Here is a 20,198-nt window from a genome sequence, read left to right on the forward strand (position 1 = left end):
CATTCCTTTCTCCCTAACTCATTTTTCTAGCGATTGATAAAAACTATCCCATGTTCTAAAATACACTGAATCTTCTTTCTCTTTTATCCTTAAAGTCAATCTATCCATTTCTAAAATGTTCTTAATTAGTTCTTCTTCAGTTAGTAAGTTTTCATTTTTCCAACCTTGGGCAAATACAATTCTTGCTGCAGTCAGTACATGTAAAATTAAATACGTACAGTCTTTCTCATAATTTGCTCCTGTTATTCCTAACAAAAATAATTCTGGCTTAAAGTCTATTTGTCTTTTTTGGACTTGATTTTTCTGCTGAGGTACAGCCCTGAGACATATATAGTCATGATAATGGTGATACAATATGATTGAAACCAGCTCAACACATTTCTAGTCCTAGCAGAGGTTTCCAATCAAAGTGTGGGACCTCAGTACCAATCTGAGAACTGTAAATATAATTAACCAATATAGTTGGTTGGACTTTGGACATCTATTTCTCCTGCTGGGACTTATATATCTTGTATCATTTTTCATTTAATCAGGGTTTTTTTGTCAATTTTTTCTTTTGTTTAGTCATTTTGTTTAACCCCCAAAAATAAATCAACGGCAATGGTTTTCACGGTGCAACCCTTCGACATGATAAGTGAAGTGTATAATGCTCCTTGTGAATAAAATTGATGGTTTACTGGGGTTAGAATTGGGCAAGAAATTAAGGTAGCTCTTATTAAAAGATATAACTAACAGGCATCGGCAGGAAAGGTAGTAGATGTCGGAAGGGGGGGGGGAGCAGAAATAAAGCCTGCCTCCCAACGGCATCACAATTTTGTCCACTGAACGATCAATAAGGACTGATAGGAGCATTTAAGAGACGCTAACAGAAAAAAAAGTATTTCTTGGATAAGCAATACGTGGAGTTTTGCAACGTCAACAGGCAATTGGGTAGAAGAGGACTTCCTCACCTGAATCTTCAATAAGAGAATTGTTGTTTTTAAACCAAGTGATGTGTGGGGAAGGGATGCCACTTGCTGTGCAAACAACCTCTATGGTTTCGCCAATGTTTGTGGTCTGATTCTGAGGGAGTCCTGTAATGGTGGGTGCCACCGGTTCTGTTTGCAAGAAATACAGAGGTTAAGAGCAGGTCCTGGAACATGCCCCTTTAGGAAGGCAAACTTGAAAGCAACTGATGCTTCATTGTGGTCAATGGGAGGATTACAACGGTTAGTAGCCTTGCTCTAAGTTCTTTCCTACAATTGCAGAATGAACACAAAATGTTCCAGCGCAAATACAGGGAATTTGTTTTGTGCCAATCAAATTTCTAATTTATTTCAGACACACAACCTAAATCCCTGGGAGATGGGAATACAGCCCCTAGGATAAATCTGATCAAATTTAATGGTTAAAGTAAAAAATCAAAAAACCAGGGAACTCATCGCGAATGTAGTCATACTAACTCAACTTGATTTCCATTCACTGTAAAATGAAATCAAATGCACTTTTTGCTCTAGCCAACACCCATTACTTTCGGAGTGCGGTCTCTTGCACATCGTTCAAGTTCTATTGTAGCCTTTGGCCCCACAAAGTTGCACAACCCAACCAATGGTTTACACAGTAAATAAACCTGCAAGAAAAGACACACTTTGAGAACAATCTTAAATATGTTTATTTTGGTAATGCTGCATTTTGATCTGTATTTTCTGGCTTTCCACAATGATCGCTGCTTAAGTGTTAAATTGCTCTAGGGCGGCCTCGTTGGACAATGACTGTTGAAACTGACAGCACAATTTCCTGTTATTTGGAGCCTGGGAAACACATGAAAATTATAGGGTGATTTCCAAGCTTGCCATTGGACAAAACTTGACGGGCACTCTGTGTACACCATATAGAGTCTTTGCCTACCAATAAAATTAACTGTCCTTGCTGTAGAGCACTTAGGGGGACACTAGAGTTAATGCTAGGAGCATATACAGAAACAGGGGTGAACCCCCTCATCCATAATCAGTGGAACAACCTGCCTCCGGAAGTTGTGACTGCTCCAACACTGGACGTTTTTAAGAAGAGGCTGGACAACCACTTGTCTGAAATGGTCTAGGGCAGTGATGGCGAACCTTTTAGAGATGGAGTGCCCAAACTGCAACCCAAAACCCACTTACGTATCATCGGGTGTCGGGTGGGCATGGCCCACTGGGTGGGCGTGGCTGCAGTGATAACGGCAGACTGGGTAGGACTAAAAAGTTCAATCAATCAATTCCAACTTTGCAAGATCTTTTTTTCCCCGCGAGAAGTTGAAATTGATTGATTGAACGAACCTTTTTTTTTCTTTGCACAGGGAGGCAGAGATCTAAAATGAAAAGGTTTTATAAAACCCAGCTGAGGGCCTAGGACTGGGGCGACGGTGCACGTGCCCACAGAGAAGGCCCACGCGTGCCATAGGTTTGCCACCATGGGTATAGGATTTACTACCTGAGCAGGGAGTTGGACTAGAAGACCCCCAAGGTCCCTTCCAACTCTATTGTTATTATATGATCATTGTTTTGGCCTACTGTTAAGTGGATTCAATTTGGGTGAGAAATAAATCAAATAAAACTGAATGCAACATTTCCCCCAGCTGGTCAGACAGCATTGAGCTTACCATGAATGGTGAGATGTTTCACAAGGCAGTGTTGAGTTTTACTCTTTGTGTCCACAGCGATGCACACGTATTCCCCGCTATCTTGGAGGGTGATGTTGTGGAGGAAGAGACTCAGGGTAACGTTCTCCCTATTGACCTTTGTGGTGGTGCCGTTTAGTTTCTGGAGGGCCTCCAAATTCTTGCAAACAGGCATAGGAACTCTCTCCAAGCCAGTCCCTGAAGCGCGAGGGCTGAATTTAAACCAGGTGAGGTTTTGGAAGGTGTGCTTGTCTGCGGTGCATTGCAAGGTTACGTTGTGCTTCTTAGTAGGCTGGCCTTGAGGCTGGAGGCTGATCTCAAGGCCTCCTGGGAAGGAAAGAATGAGAATAAAAGAAAGAGTCAGAAAGGACCTAAAGCAGTGCCCCCCCCAACCTTTGCGGTTTGGCAGCCCAGTTGAGGGAGAGAGGGAACTGGGACACACGAGCGCTGGGCTCATGCGTGCACACAGCTCAACTCACGTGAGTGGCAGACCGGCCTCCACACGCATGCACGCGCAGCTCGACTAGTGGAGCTGCGCACTACCAACCCGCCACTCGCGCAGCCCGGTTCCCCTCTTCCCCCCCGCCCCGCCCCAGCCGTGTGAGGTGCAGTGTGCGAGTTATAAAGCGCAGCCAGCCCGCCACTCGCGCGAGTCCAGCTGTGCGCGTGCATGTGTGCCACCCTGCCATTGGTGCGGCCTGGTTGTAAATAGGCCACAGCCCGACAGTGGGTTGCAGTCCAGGGATTGGGGATCCCTGATCTAAAGGAAATTATCAGAGAGCCATTGCCTGTCATGCCCTAAAAACAGAATAATGCTTGATGAGTCTTATATTGAAATATTCTGAGATCTCTTCAGAGGCCTCTAATAGGAAAGCACAGGGCTTTTTTTCTCATAGAACGCTCAGAACGGAGTTCCGGCACCTTTTTTTGGATGGAACCTTGTAGGGTAGGCAAGGCGGGTTGTATGATGTGTGTGAGTTCTGGCACCTTTTTCTTTTACAAAAAAAGCACTGGGAAAGCATCCATAATCACTCAGGCAAAGCCTCACCCCATTTCACATGTATGAAAAATGAAGAAGGTTTTGATCAAGAAACTGAGGCCGCCATCTTAAGCTTTTTATAATAATAATAATAATAATAATAATAATAATAATAATAATAATAATAATAATAATAATAATAATAATAATAATTTATTATTATTATTATTATTATTATTATTATTATTATTATTATTATTATTATTATTATTATTATTTTCCTGGAAATGTTCATTGAGAAAATGAGTGGACTGTATTTCTACTGGCTACTTCAAGAATGGGCTACAGGCTGGAAAGAACTTTCTTTCAACCAGGGTGGATGAAAGTTAAACTTCTGAGAAAACCTCTCCCTTGAGGAAAGGTTTAAGCCTGACCTTTGACACCAGGCGTCCCATTTCTTGAAGGAGGCGGTGGTGAGACCTCTCCTCAAGAAGCCTGCCCTGGACCCAGCTGTATTGAACAACTTTCGTCCAGTCTCCAACCTTCGCTTTCTTGCGAAGGTTGTTGAGAGTGCGGTGGCGCATCAGCTCCCTTTGGTCCTGGATGAAGCGGATTATCTGGACCCTTACCAATCGGGTTTCAGGCCCGGGCACAGCACGGAGACGGCATTGGTCGCTCTGGTGAATGATCTCTGGAGGGCTCGGGATAGGGGATATTCCTCTGTCCTAGTCCTATTAGACCTCTCGGCGGCTTTCGATACCATCGACCATGGTATCTTGCTGCGGCGTCTCAGGGGATTGGGAGTGGGAGGCACAGTTTTTCAGTGGTTCTCCTCCTATCTCCTGGGATGCTCGCAGTCGGTGTTGGCAGGGGGGCAGAGGTCGACCCCTAGAACTCTCGCTTGTGGAGTTTCTCAGGGGTCGGTCCTCTCGCCCCTCCTGTTCAACATCTATATGAAACCGCTGGGTGAGATCATTCGTGGTTTTGGAGTTGGGTATCATCAATATGCCGATGATACCCAACTTTTTATTTCAACCCCAAACCACCCCAGTGATGCCCTCGCTGTGATGTCCCGTTGCCTGGAGGCGGTTCGGGTCTGGATGGGGAGGAACAGACTTCAACTCAACCCTGACAAGACTGAGTGGCTGTACATTCCGGCATCCCGGGACATTCAAAATGTTCCATCTCTTTCTATGGGGGGTGAGCTCTTACCCCCCGTGGATAGGGCTCGCAACTTGGGAGTCCTCCTAGATTCACGGCTCACCCTGGAAGATCATATAGTGGCCGTGACTAGGGGGGCTTTCGCCCAGGTTCGCCTGGTGCACCAGTTGCGACCCTATCTGAACCAGGATGCCCTGTGTACGGTCACTCATGCGCTCGTGACCTCTCGCCTTGACTACTGTAATGCTCTCTACATGGGGCTTCCCTTGAAGACCACTCGGAGGCTCCAACTGGTACAGAATGCGGCCGCGAGAGTTGTCTTGGGAGTTTCCCGGTACTCCCATGTTACACCTTTGCTCCGCGAGCTGCATTGGTTACCAGTTGTCTTTCGGGTGAGGTTCAAGGTTTTGGTTACGATCTTTAAGTCCTTACATGGCATGGGTCCGGGATACCTCAGGGACCACCTGCTGCCGGCATCAACTCCCCTCCGCCCTGTGCGTTCCCACAGAGAAGGCCTCCTCAGGGTGCCGCCAGTCAAGGAATGCCGACTGGTGGCCCCCAGGGGGAGGGCCTTCTCTGTGGGCGCTCCGGCATTATGGAACCAACTGCCGGTGGAGCTCCGGACGGCATCAGACCTCCGAACTTTCCGTCGGGGCCTGAAGACCCACCTATTTGAAATGGCTGGTCTGGCCTGATGGGGGATTATGGGTTTTAATTTGTCGTTTTAGATTTGTATTACTGTTTTTAACTGGGCATGGGTTTAATCTTTTTTAATTTTTGTATTGTCTTTTTTATATATGCCCTGTGAACCGCCCTGAGTCCTTACCAAGGAGAAGGGCGGTATACAAATTAAATTAAATAATAAATAATAAATAAATTTCAATTTCTGAAACATCCCCCCCCCAAATCTGGAAGGTTTTTTGAACCCGCCAAAACAGACTGGGTGTTCCTTGATCCCCCCCAAAAAAACCTGGCCTTCCCGCCATGATCTTTGACATTCATCGGGGAAGTATTTCTACGCACACTTAATCAACAGGAGGGCATGCTTAGAAAAATGCGGTAGGTGTGTTCAGAAAGCAAGACTTACTAGTTACATGAAAAGAGATGACTCTTTCACCCTCTCCGGCTTTATTATTTGCTACACACCTGTACAAGGTGGACACATTTGCTGCTTGAACGGTGAGGCTGCTAACAGTCTACAAGAGAAAAAGCCAAGCGGGCTCTATGATTAAACAATAAATTTACTTTAAAAAGAAAAAGAAAAAGTCAAGAGGTTTAAGGCTAAAATGGTGAGCTGGTCTTTTGCAAAATGAGTCAATGGAACATGGCATCCTATTAGTTTATCCTTGGCTACTCCTTCTATCGTGACACAAATCCACCCTTGCTTGACGCATCCTATTGGCATCTGAAATTTAGATGATCAGTTGGCTACCCTCTGGGGTGAATAGAAGTAAAACTGTTGATCATTCCTCGACTCTCTTGCAACAATGGTCAAGAGACAAGTTTATTGTGGCCCATAAAAATCCAGAGATGAAGTGAAGCTGAAAAAACAGCACACATCTTTCCATACTCCACTGATCAGAATTAACCCTGACTCATATAAAACGTAGACCCAATGAGTTCAGAATGAATTTCCTGCTAAGAATCGAATCATTGACCTAAGAATTGTCACATAAATAGAGAAAGATATTAAATAATGTTGCTTAAAATTGCAGCTTGAAGCAATAATGCAGTGTCTTCAAACTTGGCAACTTTAAGACTTATGGACTTCAACTCCCAGAAGTCCTCAGCTGGCTGACGAATTCTGGGAGTTGAAGTCCACAAGTCTTAAAGTTGCCAAGTTTAAAGAACCCTGCTATACAAGGAAACTGCATAGTTACTAGAGAAAAGCCATTATCTTATGGGGCTTGACTCCAAATAAACAAATATAGGACTGTCATCATCGTAATTTCTATATTGCTTCTCATGTCATATTAAAAATCTTATTGATGCACAGCAAGAATTGCAATGTAGCAACTTAAGGTCTGCTACCAAACTTTCCAACAGCTTTGCAAACAGCAAATAAGAAAATCAATATCTCACCTTCATTTTTCCAGCAACAGCAACAAACTGATCTTTTAAGATCTCAATCTGATTTCCACCCCTTCGGTCTGCTATGGTTTTCCATTTCTTACACGCATAGGGATTATTCCCGATTCCAGCTCGGCTGAGAAAAATATAAGAAATGTCATCTTATACATCTATGCTCTGCTAACAAAATTATCACAACAAAAGTATCACAATTGTTAACAGCAGGTGGCAAACTACCTTGCAATGTTCATTGTGGAACATTGTGGAACATTCTCTCTACAATACATTAAGTTTGTTAACTGGCCAGATATCTTGCCCCTATATCAGGGATAGGCAACCTTGGCTCTTTTATGACTCGTGGACTTCAACTCCCAGAATTCCTGAGCCAGCCATGCTGAGGGGAAAGGGAGAGGTTTCCAAGCTGAGCTAGGCTGGCTGAGGAATTATGGGAGTCGAAGTCCACCAGTCATAAAGCAGCCTAGGCCATGGTAGGCAACCTTGGCTCTTTTATGACTCGTGGACTTCAACTCCCAGAATTCCTGACCCAGCCATGCTGAGGGGAAAGGGAGAGATTTCCAAGATGAGCCACGCTGGCTCAGGAATTTTGCCCTATATGTTTAATTTAGATCTTTTGAGTGTTTTTGTTTTTATTCTTTTAAAAAGTTTTCAGCAGTTTTAACTAATATAGTTTTTGAACTGTAAGCCACCCAGACTCATTGACTAAGACTGGTGGCCACAGAAATTGAATGAATGAATGAACGATGAATTAATTAATTCTATTAATTAATTAATTAATATAAATTGTCATTAAAGTGAGGTTAAAACCCATGTACCAGTCATCTCACTTTCTGTGAATCACTTGGAGTAGAGAAATGAAACCATCTCATTAAGATCTCACTGCCAATATATGCAGTAGCTCGCTGATCAGCTGATCCATGGATCAACTGATCCATGGGTGCTTGACAGCTGAAGGTGGAGTTAGGGAGGTAGAAGTTACCTATAGGTGCTTTATGAATAGAGTGAGTCCATGAGAATATCTGATTGTGCAAACAAACTTGGTCACCACGATACAAAAAGGTTGCTTAGACTCGTCTAGAAAGAGCGCAGAGAAAAGCAACAAAGATGATTAGGAGACTGGAAGCTAAAACATATGAAGAACAGTTACAGAAAGTGGGCATGGCTAGTCTAGTGAAGAGAAGAACCATGATAGCAGTGTTCTAATATTTGAGGGGGCGTCCACTGAGAGGAGGGGGTCAACCTATCCTCCAAAGCACTTGAAGGCAGGACAAGAAGCAACGGATGGAAACTAAGAAGAGAATCAACCTAGAACTAGGGGGAAACTTCCTGACAGTGAGAACAATTAATCAGTAGAACAACTTGCCTCTAGAAATTGTGGGTGCTTCCAACACTGGAGGTTTTTAAGAAGCAATTGGGCAACCATTTTCTGAAAGGATACAGGCTTTCCTGCTTGAGCAGGGGGTTGGACTAGAAGACCTCCAAGGTCACTTCAAATTTTGTTATTCCGCTATTCTTTTCTCAACTTCTGTGGCCTGCAGCTGTGCAACATTCAGTTCCAAGAATGCTGAGTAAAGCATTCTTCAGAACAGCCGCAGCAAGCAGAGACAAGTATTCAAGGCACTACTGAACAGCATCCTCAACTGGTTAGGTATAACACTGAAGGGCAAAAAATGTCTTATCTGCTGCAATATTTTTCGGCATCTCCTATTTTGGGATTATAAAAAGGTAAAGGTAAAGGTTCCCCCGCACATGCGTGCTAGTCGTTTCCGACTCTAGGGGCCGGTGCTCATCTCCGTTTCAAAGCCGAAGAGCCAGCGCTTGTCCGAGGACGTCTCCGTGGTCATGTGGCTGGTATGACTAGATGCCAAAGGCGCACGGAGCGCTGTTACCTTTCCACCGTAGTGGTCCCTGTTTTTCTACTTGCATTTTTACGTGCTTTCGAACTGCTAGGTGGGCAGAAGCTGGGACAAGTAACAGGCACTCACTCTGTTACGCGGCACTCGGGATTCGACCCGTCAAACTGCCGACCTTCTGATCGACAAGCTCAGCGTCCTAACCCACTGAGCCACCGCGTCCCTTTGGGATCATACATAAACTCTTATCCGATGCTTAAAAGCCCTTGTTCCCGTGCGCGAAGACCCTCAAGATATGTTTTCCTCTTTTTGGCCAGCTCAGCCCAGTTAGATATTAAAGGTAAGAAACAGTGCTTTTGCAAATAAACCTCCATTCCTAAAATCAACAGTCGGAGCTAATTTTGTTAAAAGAAAGGCAAAGATTAACATAGGAATCAATATTTCTCTGGACCTTACATAGGAAATAGTTAAGACACCAAAGGAAGAAGACAGAAAGGAAGCTATTTTCAAAACAACAACAGGAAAACAAATTTCTTTTTCTTTTCTTTTCTTTATTCTGAAAGGAAGTCTGTTCTTGTGCAAAATTCAGATAAGGGAGGCGAAGTGGCCCTTTGTCAGACGGGCACTCTATCACGCCTACCATCAATCAAGGGGCTTCCGCTGACATTCACTTTCACAAAGATAAGACATCCAGCCAAAAGAAGAGAAAACTGGGGGGGAGGGGCAGGGGGGAGAAACATTACAGACCTGTGGTATGTATGGACAAGAATAAAACCTTCCAAAGTGGAAAGTTAGCAGTCATCTATAGCCAAAATCTGGCACACAGTAAAGCTGGAAGGAATCTTAAGTAGTTTTGACTTGTGGCATAACTGGACGGTAGTTGAAGATTAGTTTGTTTATTTACATTTCACACTTCTAAACCATCCATCTCTCTCAAAGAGAGGTTCTGGGTGGTGAACAATAAAACATTTGACATATAAAACAGTATATAAAAAAAATAAAATTTTTAGAGTCAAATTTTTGAGTTAAATTTTATCTATCTACCTATCTATATACACACATACATACATACATACATACATACATACATACATGGAGGCAAGAGCCCTTCCTTTGCCTTTGTCCACTAAATTTTAACAGGTATTATCTATATCTATATATCTATATCTATATATCCAGGACTTTTTTTGTCATAGAACGCTCAGAATGGAGTTCCAGCACCTTTTTTTGGATGGAACCTTGTAGGGTAGGCAAGGCGGGTTGTATGACATGTGTGAGTTCCGGCACCTTTTTGTTTTACAAAAAAAGCATTGTATATATCTATATCTATATCTATATCTATATCTATATCTATATCTATATCTATCTATCTATCTAGATACATAGATAGATAGATAGATAGATAGATAGATAGATAGATATAGATATAGATATAGATATAGATATAGATATAGATATAGATATAGATATAGATATAGATATATAGATATAGATATAGATATAGATATAGATATAGATATAGATATAGATATAGATATAGATATAGATATATGAAGGTAAAGGTAAAGGTTCCCCCGCACATGCGTGCTAGTCGTTTCCGACTCTAGGGGCCGGTGCTCATCTCCGTTTCAAAGCCGAAGAGACAGTGCTTGTCCGAGGACGTCTCCGTTGTCATGTGGCCGGCATGACTAGACGCCAAAGGCGCATGGAACGCTGTTAACTTCCCACCGTAGTGGTCCCTATTTTTCTACTTGCATTTTTACGTGCTTTCGAATTGCTAGGTTGGCAGTCGCTGGGACGAGTAACAGGCACTCAATCTGTTATGCGGCACTCGGGATTCGACCCGCCAAACTGCCGACCTTCTGATCGACAAGCTCAGCGTCCTAACCCACTGAGCCACCGCATCCCTAGGTCTCTCTCTCTCTCTCTCTCTCTCTCTCTCTCTCTCTCTCTCTCTCTCTCTCTCTCTTGAGAGAGAGAGAGAGAGAGAGAGAGAGAGAGATGTATAGATAGATATATAGATATAATATTTTTAAGGAGGCAAGATTAACCCTGTTAAAATTTGGTGGACAAAGGCAAAGGACGGGCTCTTGTGACACTAATCAACCCCACAACTCTTTGGGGTTCCCCACCCATGGTTAGAGAACCATGTTTTAACCCCTTTTCAGAAGACTAGGAGAAGGGGGAGGCTGCCTCACTCACTTCCGGGGAAAGAATTTTCCCAAGGATCAGAAGAGAACAGATTTGTGAAGAGAGATCTAAACAAGTCGCCGGCGCAATATAACTGTATTAAATCGAATGTGGGGAAATTGCGTTCTACTTACTGCGGATTGAAAGTGCATTCTTCCTCCAATTGCCAGTACCAGTGAATGTGGCTCACCATTGGGACCGCGTACACTGTACACGTGAGAATTTGGGTGGAGCCATACTTGTAGGAATCCACAGAAGACAGGAGAGCATTCTCCCCAATCTGAGGTGGAACTGCCAGAGGGAAAAAGATAAATAAATGAGCAGCGGTCAGCAGGAAGCAATTCTGTGAGAAGAGATGGACATGCTTTGAAAATCAGAACGTTGAAGAACATTCATTGCTGCAATTTCAAACAGAAATCTATTTAATCAGGGCTGGCCACCGGTATTTCTCCTTTTTGCTCCTTCACTGACTAATAAGAAACAATGTCTAGCTTTTCCTTTCTGTTCCCTTTCATTAAAGGAAACTTTAATGTTTGCCAACCCTGGATGAGCCAAGAGATTTAGGACTTGAAAAAGGAAACTTTCTGCAAATGATGCCTTAATGAAGATCTGATGGAGACTGTTAGATATGGGATTTGACAAATTGATGGTACTGTAGGAGAAGTCATCAATGGCTTGTATCCTCTGTCTCCTAACTACCAAGTACAGGGAATAATAACAGGACAATGAACTCAATCTTCAACTGGAATGTTAAACCAAGTTTGGTTTGCACTTCCTACTAAATGAAAAATAAGCAAGCACATTATGACTTAGGGCTGCATGCCAACCAACCCAATGGTGGCCTTCCCCCCCCCCCAATCAGCTATTTAGTCCCTTTCTTTCCTTATTCCAATCCATGGGCTGTTAGGCTTTTGAATGGGAAATAACTTTTGTGAACTTTTGTGAATTTTATGCAGAATTGACTTGGGAGGCCGGTGTGTGGTGTAGTTGGTTCACATGATGTAGTAAGATGGAGGGTTTGTTGTCACTGTGTGTTGGGGGGTGGGAGCACAAAGGGAGGCTCAGCTAATCTCAGTGTACACATAGTTGTACTTTGGCAATAAAGGTTCATTTCATTTAAGTGAAAGGTTAATTCATTTCTAGGAGAAAAGACAGAATGTTGCCCTGGAATGCATCGTGGCAGAGAGAGGGAGGGAGGGAGGGAGGGAGGGAGGGAGAGAGAGAGGGAGAGAGAGAGAGAGGGAGGGAGAGAGAGAGAGAGAGAGAGAGGGACAGAGAGGGAGAGAGAGGGAGAGGGAGGGAGAGAGAGAGAGGGGGGGGGAGAGAGAGAGGGAGAGAGAGAGGGAGGGAGAGAGAGAGAGAGAGAGGGAGAGAGAGAGAGAGGGAGGGAGAGAGAGAGAGGGGGGGAGAGAGAGAGAGGGAGAGAGAGAGAGAGGGAGAGAGAAAGAGAGAGGGAGAGAGAGGGAGAGGGAGAGAGAGGGGGAGGGAGAGAGAGAGGGGGGGAGAGAGGGGGGGAGAGAGAGGGAGAGAGAGAGGGAGGGAGAGAGAGGGGGGAAGAGAGAGGGAGAGAGAGAGAGAGGGGGAGGGAGGGAGAGAGAGGGAGAGAGAGAGAGAGGGAGAGAGAGAGAGAGAGAGAGAGAGAGAAATCATTTGTCACACAGTTAAAGGATCAGAAAATAATTCACGACATTTATATATTTGGTTCTTCCTTAGGTGCAGTCAGATTCTGAAAGGGACAAGCTGCTCTCTGCTCCTTGTTACCATCCTGAAGCATTGAACCGAATAACAGAAAGGGTGGGAAGGGACCTTGGAGGTCTTCTAGTCCAACCCCATGTAGAAGCAGGAGACCTTATACAATTCTGGACAAATGACTGTCCATTTCATGAACACCGGTTCAGCCAGCATCGCCCCTTTCTTACTAAGTGACCAACATCACCCCATAGCAGTACTTGGGTATGGTAGTTGCTAATTGTGGGGTGCTGTTCTTCCTGAACCACCACCCTGGATATTTTTAATTTATTTATTTTTTTAAAGCAAAGGCAAGGAAGTTTCTTGAGGATGCAAAGGAAGAAGGAATGCAAAGGGTGAAGCTGAAGACGGCAGGATGGGCGAGGTAATGGGAAGTAAACAATGTAGTCCAGGAGTAAGAAGAAGCATGAAGACAGGAAAAGACCAAGACACAAAGCCCAAACCAAAATATACAGCGAATTGAAAACGACATTCTTTCTGTAACAAAATTGGATTTTCAAAAGGCTGCCTCGTTCCTCTCCTCCTCCAAAAATAAATAAACAGAGGAGGTTCCTGAAGTGAAATAAAAAAAACGCATCTGCCCCTATATGTTGTTGTTAGCTGTGAAGTCATGTCCGACCCATCGCGACCCTATGGACAACGTTCCTCCAGGCCTTCCTATCCTCTACCATCTTCTGGAGTCCCTTTAAACTCACGCCTACTGCTTCAGTGACTCCATCCAGCCACCTCATTCTCTGTCGTCCCCTTCTTCTATTGCCCTCAATCTTTCCCAGCATTAGGCTCTTCTCCAGTGAGTCCTTCCTTCTCATTAGGTGGCCAAAGTATTTGAGTTTTAGCTTCAGGATCTGACCTTCTAAAGAGCAGTCAGGGTTGATCTCCTCTAGGACTGACCGGTTTGATCACCTTCCAGTCCAAGGGACTCGCAGGAGTCCTCTCCAGCACCACAGTTCAAAGGCCTCAATTCTTTGGCACTCAGCCTTTCTTATGGTCCAACTTTCACAGCCATACATTTCAACTGGGAAGACCATAGCCTTGACTATACTCACTCTTGTTGACAGGGTGATGTCTCTTCTTTTTAGTGTGCTGTCTAGATTTGCCATGGCTTTCCACCCCAGGAGCAAGCGTCTTTTAATTTCTTGGCTACAGTCCCTCCCTGTGGGAGCGCACTGGACGAAGGGAACTTGATGCCGGCATCAAGTGATACCACTTTCCCCCCTCCCCCCGGTTTATTAGCAATTGCAGAAAGTGTAGCTTTTTTTTTAAATGGAACAAGATTTTACCATTTACCACTAGATGAAACGTGTGCTTCTCACGCTGCTTGTTAATGGGATTGGTCAGCACGACGGTGTAATTCCCAGCATCCTTTTCACTCATCTCAGTAATCATTAAAGAGTAACCAAGTTTCATGGTACGATTTGCGACAATGGCTTCTCCATTTTTGTACCTGCAAAACATAGTTGATTCCGTGGCTTGAAAGAGGAGGATAGAGAACTGATCATAAAACAATCTAACCGCCTTCTGCTTTCTATATTCTCAGGACAAGGCAATGAGAGAATCTAATTTTGCCTGCAAAATATTCCTAAGATTAGGTCAGGGTTGGGGGGGGGAAGTTATCTATTTGCAATTGTCAGAGAATTTCAGGGCTAAATAGGGATTTTCATTTGTCTGAACAGATAAATTTAAAAGAAAAAGGAAGCAGTTAAACACTAAGCGTATAGTTTTGCAGTAAATAACATCACCATAATAACAAAAGCACAGGGATGCGGTGGCTCAGTGGGTTAGGACGCTGAGCTTGTCGATCAGAAGATTGGCAGTTTGGCAGGTCGAAACCCGAGTGCCACGTAACAGAGTGAGTGCCTGTTACTCATCCCAGCTTCTGCCAACCTAGCAGTTTGAAAGCGTGTAAAAAATGCAAGTAGAAAAATAGGGACCACTATGGTGGGAAGGTAACTGCTCCGTGCGCCTTTGGCGTCTGGTCATGCCGGCCACATGACCACGGAGACGTCCTCGGACAAGCACTGGCTCTTCGGCTTTGAAACGGAGATGAGCACCGGACCCTAGAGTTGGAAACGACTAACACGCATGTGCAGGGGAACCTTTACCTTTACCTTTTTAAGAATCAGGCACTGAGTTCATTTTAATTTTTTTTATCTATCTATCATCTATCTATCTATCTATCTATCTATCTATCTATCTATCTATCTATCTATCTTTCTATTTTTCACATTTCTGTTCCACTATCTCCTTCAAAAAGGAAAGAGCTCACCAAATATAGGATGTAACTGTTTAACTGAAGCATTATCGGGGGTGAAATACAGCATAGTTTGGTGTTAATGTGGAGAATTGCTGTTTGAATTGCTAATGTGGAGCTGGCTCTTCGGCTTTGAAACGGAGATGAGCACCGGCCCCTAGAGTTGGAAACGACTAGCACGCATGTGCGGGGGAACCTTTACCTTTACTAATAAAAAATAAATAAAACTTTATTACCGAGTGTGCTTTCAACAGCTGTTCACAAAGAAATCAGAAGCTCGGCATTTTCTTTTAGAACTTCAATGTGTCTAGGTGATTGTATATAGTAAGGGGGAGAAGCTAAAAAAAGAATAATATTTGCTCAGGTTCTTACCATTTTGCTTCTGGAGGTGGATATGCTTTGAATAATACAGGAACTTTAGCTGGTTGCCTGAGAATTGTCTCCACCAGAAGTGGCATTTTACCCAAAAAGAGAAAAGGCTTTTCTGTCAAAAAGTTAAAAGACAATTATTTAAAACAATGGACAATAGAGGTGATAATATTAATAATATAATTGATATTGCTACAATTTTGAAACACAATTTTCAAATTGCTTATTGACTTTAGAAACCAAAACCAACCTTTAACCTCTCAAAACAATCATCTTATGATGTTTATTTCACTTACCTATGGTAAAACGAAACAAAAAACCCCCACTGAATTGACCAATATGGACGGGCTCAGATATCCAGCTAAGCCATGGTTTGTGCAACAAGCCACAGTAGCCTGCTTACGCACACAGTAAGCCATGGGTTTGTTTTTTTTTTGCTAAACTGAGACCCAACAGCTTAGCTAGCACATGTTTGAACCCATTCATCAAACCACAAAGTCTCTCACTCAGGATCATCACAGTGGTGGGTGAACAACAACAGCTAACTTTGATGCTCACGAATATGGAGAAAATCAATCTTATTAATATTTAAAGTTAACTTATTTAGTCCAGCATGGCCATGCTGGTTGAAGTGGATGAGAGTTTTTGTTAGGAAGTCTTAGTAGACGGGGGATTCTAGGTTGAAGTCACGTCTGAGGTCTTATTTCGAACAACCTTGCTCACTTTGCAATTTTCTGCTAAGACTAGGCACTTGTGAAAGGGGAGATATTCCAGATCATATTTTCATTCCTTAATTATTTGTTAGATTTCTATTCTACCTTTGCTTCAGGAGCTCAAGGCTGCGTAGATAGTATTTCCTCCTCCAATTCTTTTCCGACAACAACTATATGCTAGCTTGAAAGAGAGACGCTGGTCCTAGCTCACCAATTCAGGTTCTCTGATTAAGGTAGAATTTAACTCAAACTCTACTCCAGGGGTGTTCAAACTTGGCGACTTTTAAGACTTGTGTCCTTCAACTCCCAGAATTCCTCAGCCAGCCTTGGCTGGCTGAGGAATTCTGGGAGTTGAAGTCCACAAGTCTTAAAAGTCGCCAAGTTTGAAGACCCCTGCTTTACTCAAGTCTAGCCCAACCCTGTAGCCACTACACTGTATATTTAACTGGTTCTAATTCTACATTGTTTGAAACTGTCTTACCCTATCGTTACCGAACCTTTTTGACAGCAGCTAGTCAACAAAATGAAGGGAAATGCTAGAAGAGGGAAGAATCTATCCCAACAGCTGTCTTGCATTTCTAAACAGGTTCACTTATGCTCTAGCAAGGCACTTGTCCCCTCATCTATTCAAAGCTAAGTTGCTCTTATTTGTAGACTATACGTTCATTTTATTTTTGGCCATCCTCAAAACGAAGGTAGCTTATTAGCTTATAGCAGTGGTTCTCAACCTTCTCTTCACCAAGGACCCCCTTTAAATACCTGTTGTGGCCACGGACAATGTCCCCCCCCAGACCTAACTGAAGATGTAAATCATAACAATTTTTTTCAAGTCTTTGCGGACCCCCTGTGATGTCATCGCAGACCCCAGGGGTCCGTGGACCCCAGGTTGAGAACCACTGGCTTATAGGATTCGTTTCGAAGAGGAACAAAAGTTTGGCTCAAGCTGTTTGCCTTGATTTTGTGGACAATCACTTTCATGGTGTCTCCAAGGAGCTCCCATTTTAGGACTGTAAAGCCCAGGTTTCATCCCAAATCAAGCCTTACCATGAACAATGACATTAATTTTGTGCTTCTTTGTCATCAGGCTGTTGGTGGCCGTGCAGCTATACAGACCCCCATCTCTTAAAGTCACGTGTTCAATGGTGAGGGTGCTCACAAACATCTTCATTTCACTGCCCAAGAGGGTCATCACTTCCTTGAAGGCCGCATTCGTTCCCTGCAACAGAGTTCAAAGTCATTTGCTCAGCATCATCCTTCCAGCTGGAGACTGGGATGGTTCATGAGAAAGCATTACAATCAAAGATCCAAGCCTTTGCCCATGTATGCACAACGGGGCAAGTCTTAATTCACAATGCTGTGTCCAAAATCTTGCAGATTTTGACTCACAACCCTGCAGATGTCCCTGCCCAATGGCCTAAAATTGGTAATTAGACCAGAAGGAAGAATACAGGGAGCATACATTTATTAGCATTAGGTCTCTGACTCCTGGGACAAACTCAGCTGATGTAACCATCTGGAGTAGATGAACATCATCCCTCTTGCTGTCTCAAAGATGCTTTTCCAGGAGGCAGCTGGAAGGACTTTCTTGTTTTTCTTTGAAGACGTTTCGCTTCTCATCCAAGAAACTTCTTCAGCTCTGACTGGATGGTGGGGAATGGGAGGATTTACACTCCTTGCAGACAGCTGTCATTTGCATTCTTTTAGAGCAGGGGTCTTCAAACTCGGCCCTTTTATGACTCATGGACTTCAACTCCCAGAATTCCTCAGCCAGCATGCCTGGCTGAGAAATTCTGGGAGTTGAAGTCCATGAGTCATAAAAGGGCCGAGTTTGAAGACCTCTGTTTTAGAGAGTCACTGAGACCACTTGGAGGTTTACCTGTGTCCTCAGGGTCACCTGAGTAGCGCAAATGGAGCATTCCTGGCTGCAGGAATGTTTTCTGCCCTGGGTCCCTTCCCTGTTGAAGACAGGCACACAGGCTGTTGGGGATGAGTCTGTGCTGTCTTCATCTCAAGCTGAAATGGTTCCTGTAATCTGCCATGTTTTCTGGAAATCCATTCATACTCCCGCACCATTCGAAGGGTGTTCATCCCAAAGTGTGCATAGCTAAATGTCTAGGGAGATTCTCAGTCCTCCAGGTCACGGTTGTCCCAAAGGAATATAAATCCTTCCATTTCCCCACCATCCAGTCAGAGCTGAAGAATCCTCCGGATGAGAAGCGAAACGTCTTCAAAGAAAAACGAGAAAGTCCAGTTGCCTCCTGAAAAAGCTCCTGTGGGACAACCACGACCTGGATGACTGGGAATCTCCATAGACACCCCTCTTGTTAATAAGGGCACCGGGAGGGAAGTAGCCATGCAACAATTGCTCGTGAGGTTCCTGTCCCAGGAATTTCCTTTCTCTGTCAATCAACCAAAGTTGTACCAAGCGGGAACTCTATGGGAAAAGAAAAGATGGCTCTCTGCCTGCAACTCAGTGGTGCTAGAAGGATTAAGAGGGGTCCAATCAACTTGCCCTTTGAGCATGCTCCCCAAGGCACCAACCTCTCATAGACATTTTGGGTAAAAAACAAACAAAAAATGAACGTATGATTTACAGTTTTGATGACTTGTCAGGGTAGATTACAGAAAGAAGAGAGTTAACTTGTAACCATTGAGTAAGAGATAAAATTATAATTGTCCTTCTACTAACTTCTACAAAGTTTGGAAGTTACTTCGTTGTCTCTCTTAGCGTTCTTCTCTGCCTTTCTTTTACTTTTTTTCCTCTCTTGAACTTTTAGCTTTTACTTTCATTTCTTTCTTTTTCTTCCATAACACGAGTGTTCATTAGTTTTTAACTTCTTTTTTAAAAAAAACTTTCATAAAAAATAGCTGTATAAAAAGAACATGCTCCCCAAATGTTCCACAGACAATCACATCCCAGATATTTTTCCTTGCTTAGCCCTTCCTGGGCTGGTCAGAGTAAACAGCTATTTTAGGAATTAAGAACTGTCCCCTTAAGGGATAGCCTTTTGGGTAATGTAGTTTTAAGTCACTTGGTCACATCTGTGTTTCGGATTGGCCATTGGGAGGGACTTCTGATTGGCTACCTGGGATTCCTGGCTTTAATGAATTCCGCTGTTTGCTCCTTCAACATGGGAAATACTGTCTCTTTTCACCTACGTGTTGGGATCAGGTTATGAAATGTGCTTCAGAAGAATCTCTCCAGTAACTGTGAGTTAATGTTTAGAGAATGCCTGATGAATTAAAGTAATCTGCATGAAATCTTTTCCGTGGAGTTTTGTCTGCCTGCATCAAGCAATGGTAGCCCCCCTTGCTTGAAACAGAACACTTCCATCTCAGCATTCTCTAGTTTTCCCCTTACAGAGCATTTTCTCTCTCTTCTTTCTCACGAGCCGGGCTTCACGTTAAGTTTTGTGTAAACCAGTTCTCTCTAGGAAACAGAGGGGGGGAGGTGGAAGAGAACCAAATCTTGGCTCTCGATGATCCAGCTCAACCGACTTTACTACTAAAGATAATCGGATGTCAATTGATTAAGGACTAGTCTGATGACTCAAATTGATTGCTTTGATCAATGCATTTGGAATATTAAAAGAAGAAGAAGAAGAGTATAACACTCAACGTGGCCCCTTAGCAAATTCTTCGATTTGGAAGGCTCCCTGTTTCTGTTACCTGTTTCGAAGGGTAATCCCACTGAAACTCAATTCTCACATTCAGCTCAGTCCTTGCGGTACAATTTAAGGATAGCTTCTCTCCAGCTGCCAGCTCTATGTGGTGCAGGGGACCCATACTAAGTTCATGAATTTTATAACCTAAATGGAGGGGGACAAATCAGAAGTGAAACTCCACCGAAGGTCATATAGAGAACATACAACTGTTCCCATCCTCAAAGTGTGAAATAAAGAAATGACACAGGGAAATGGGTGGTCAGAAACAAATTGAAAAAAACAGGATTTTTGCCCCCCAAATGCGAACAGTGCATGCCCCATTTAGTTCTGCTACTCAGGAGAAAGACATTGAGGCTCCACTGCCTGTTCAGTCAGTGATCGACAGAAACTTCTTGATGATGAACGTTCAATCGATTTACCGTATTTTCCGGCGTATAAGACGACTCGGCATATAAGACGACCCCCCAACTTTTGAGAAGATTTTCAGGGGTTCAAAAGTCGTCTTATACGCCGGAAAATACGGTAGCTAAATGTTTTAACTA

At 43.5% G+C, this 20,198-nt stretch overlaps 1 protein-coding gene across 1 annotated transcript in view; it reads right to left on the minus strand.

Moving 5' to 3' along the window:
• Nucleotides 1–20,198, minus strand: part of KDR (kinase insert domain receptor) — a gene marked incomplete at its 5' end in the record, with an annotated part of 58,972 nt that overhangs the window by 25,160 nt on the left and 13,614 nt on the right. Inside the window, 9 exons of the mRNA XM_083368019.1 lie at nt 951–1,097; nt 2,621–2,965; nt 5,866–5,974; nt 6,861–6,984; nt 11,044–11,200; nt 13,939–14,102; nt 15,282–15,393; nt 17,036–17,207; nt 19,661–19,800. Coding sequence (XP_083224145.1) covers nt 951–1,097; nt 2,621–2,965; nt 5,866–5,974; nt 6,861–6,984; nt 11,044–11,200; nt 13,939–14,102; nt 15,282–15,393; nt 17,036–17,207; nt 19,661–19,800 — 1,470 coding nt within the window. The remainder of the gene's footprint in view (nt 1–950; nt 1,098–2,620; nt 2,966–5,865; nt 5,975–6,860; nt 6,985–11,043; nt 11,201–13,938; nt 14,103–15,281; nt 15,394–17,035; nt 17,208–19,660; nt 19,801–20,198) is intronic.

This window comes from Vipera ursinii (genome assembly GCF_947247035.1).
Source record: "Vipera ursinii genome assembly, chromosome: 7".
Lineage (NCBI taxonomy): Eukaryota > Metazoa > Chordata > Lepidosauria > Squamata > Viperidae > Vipera > Vipera ursinii.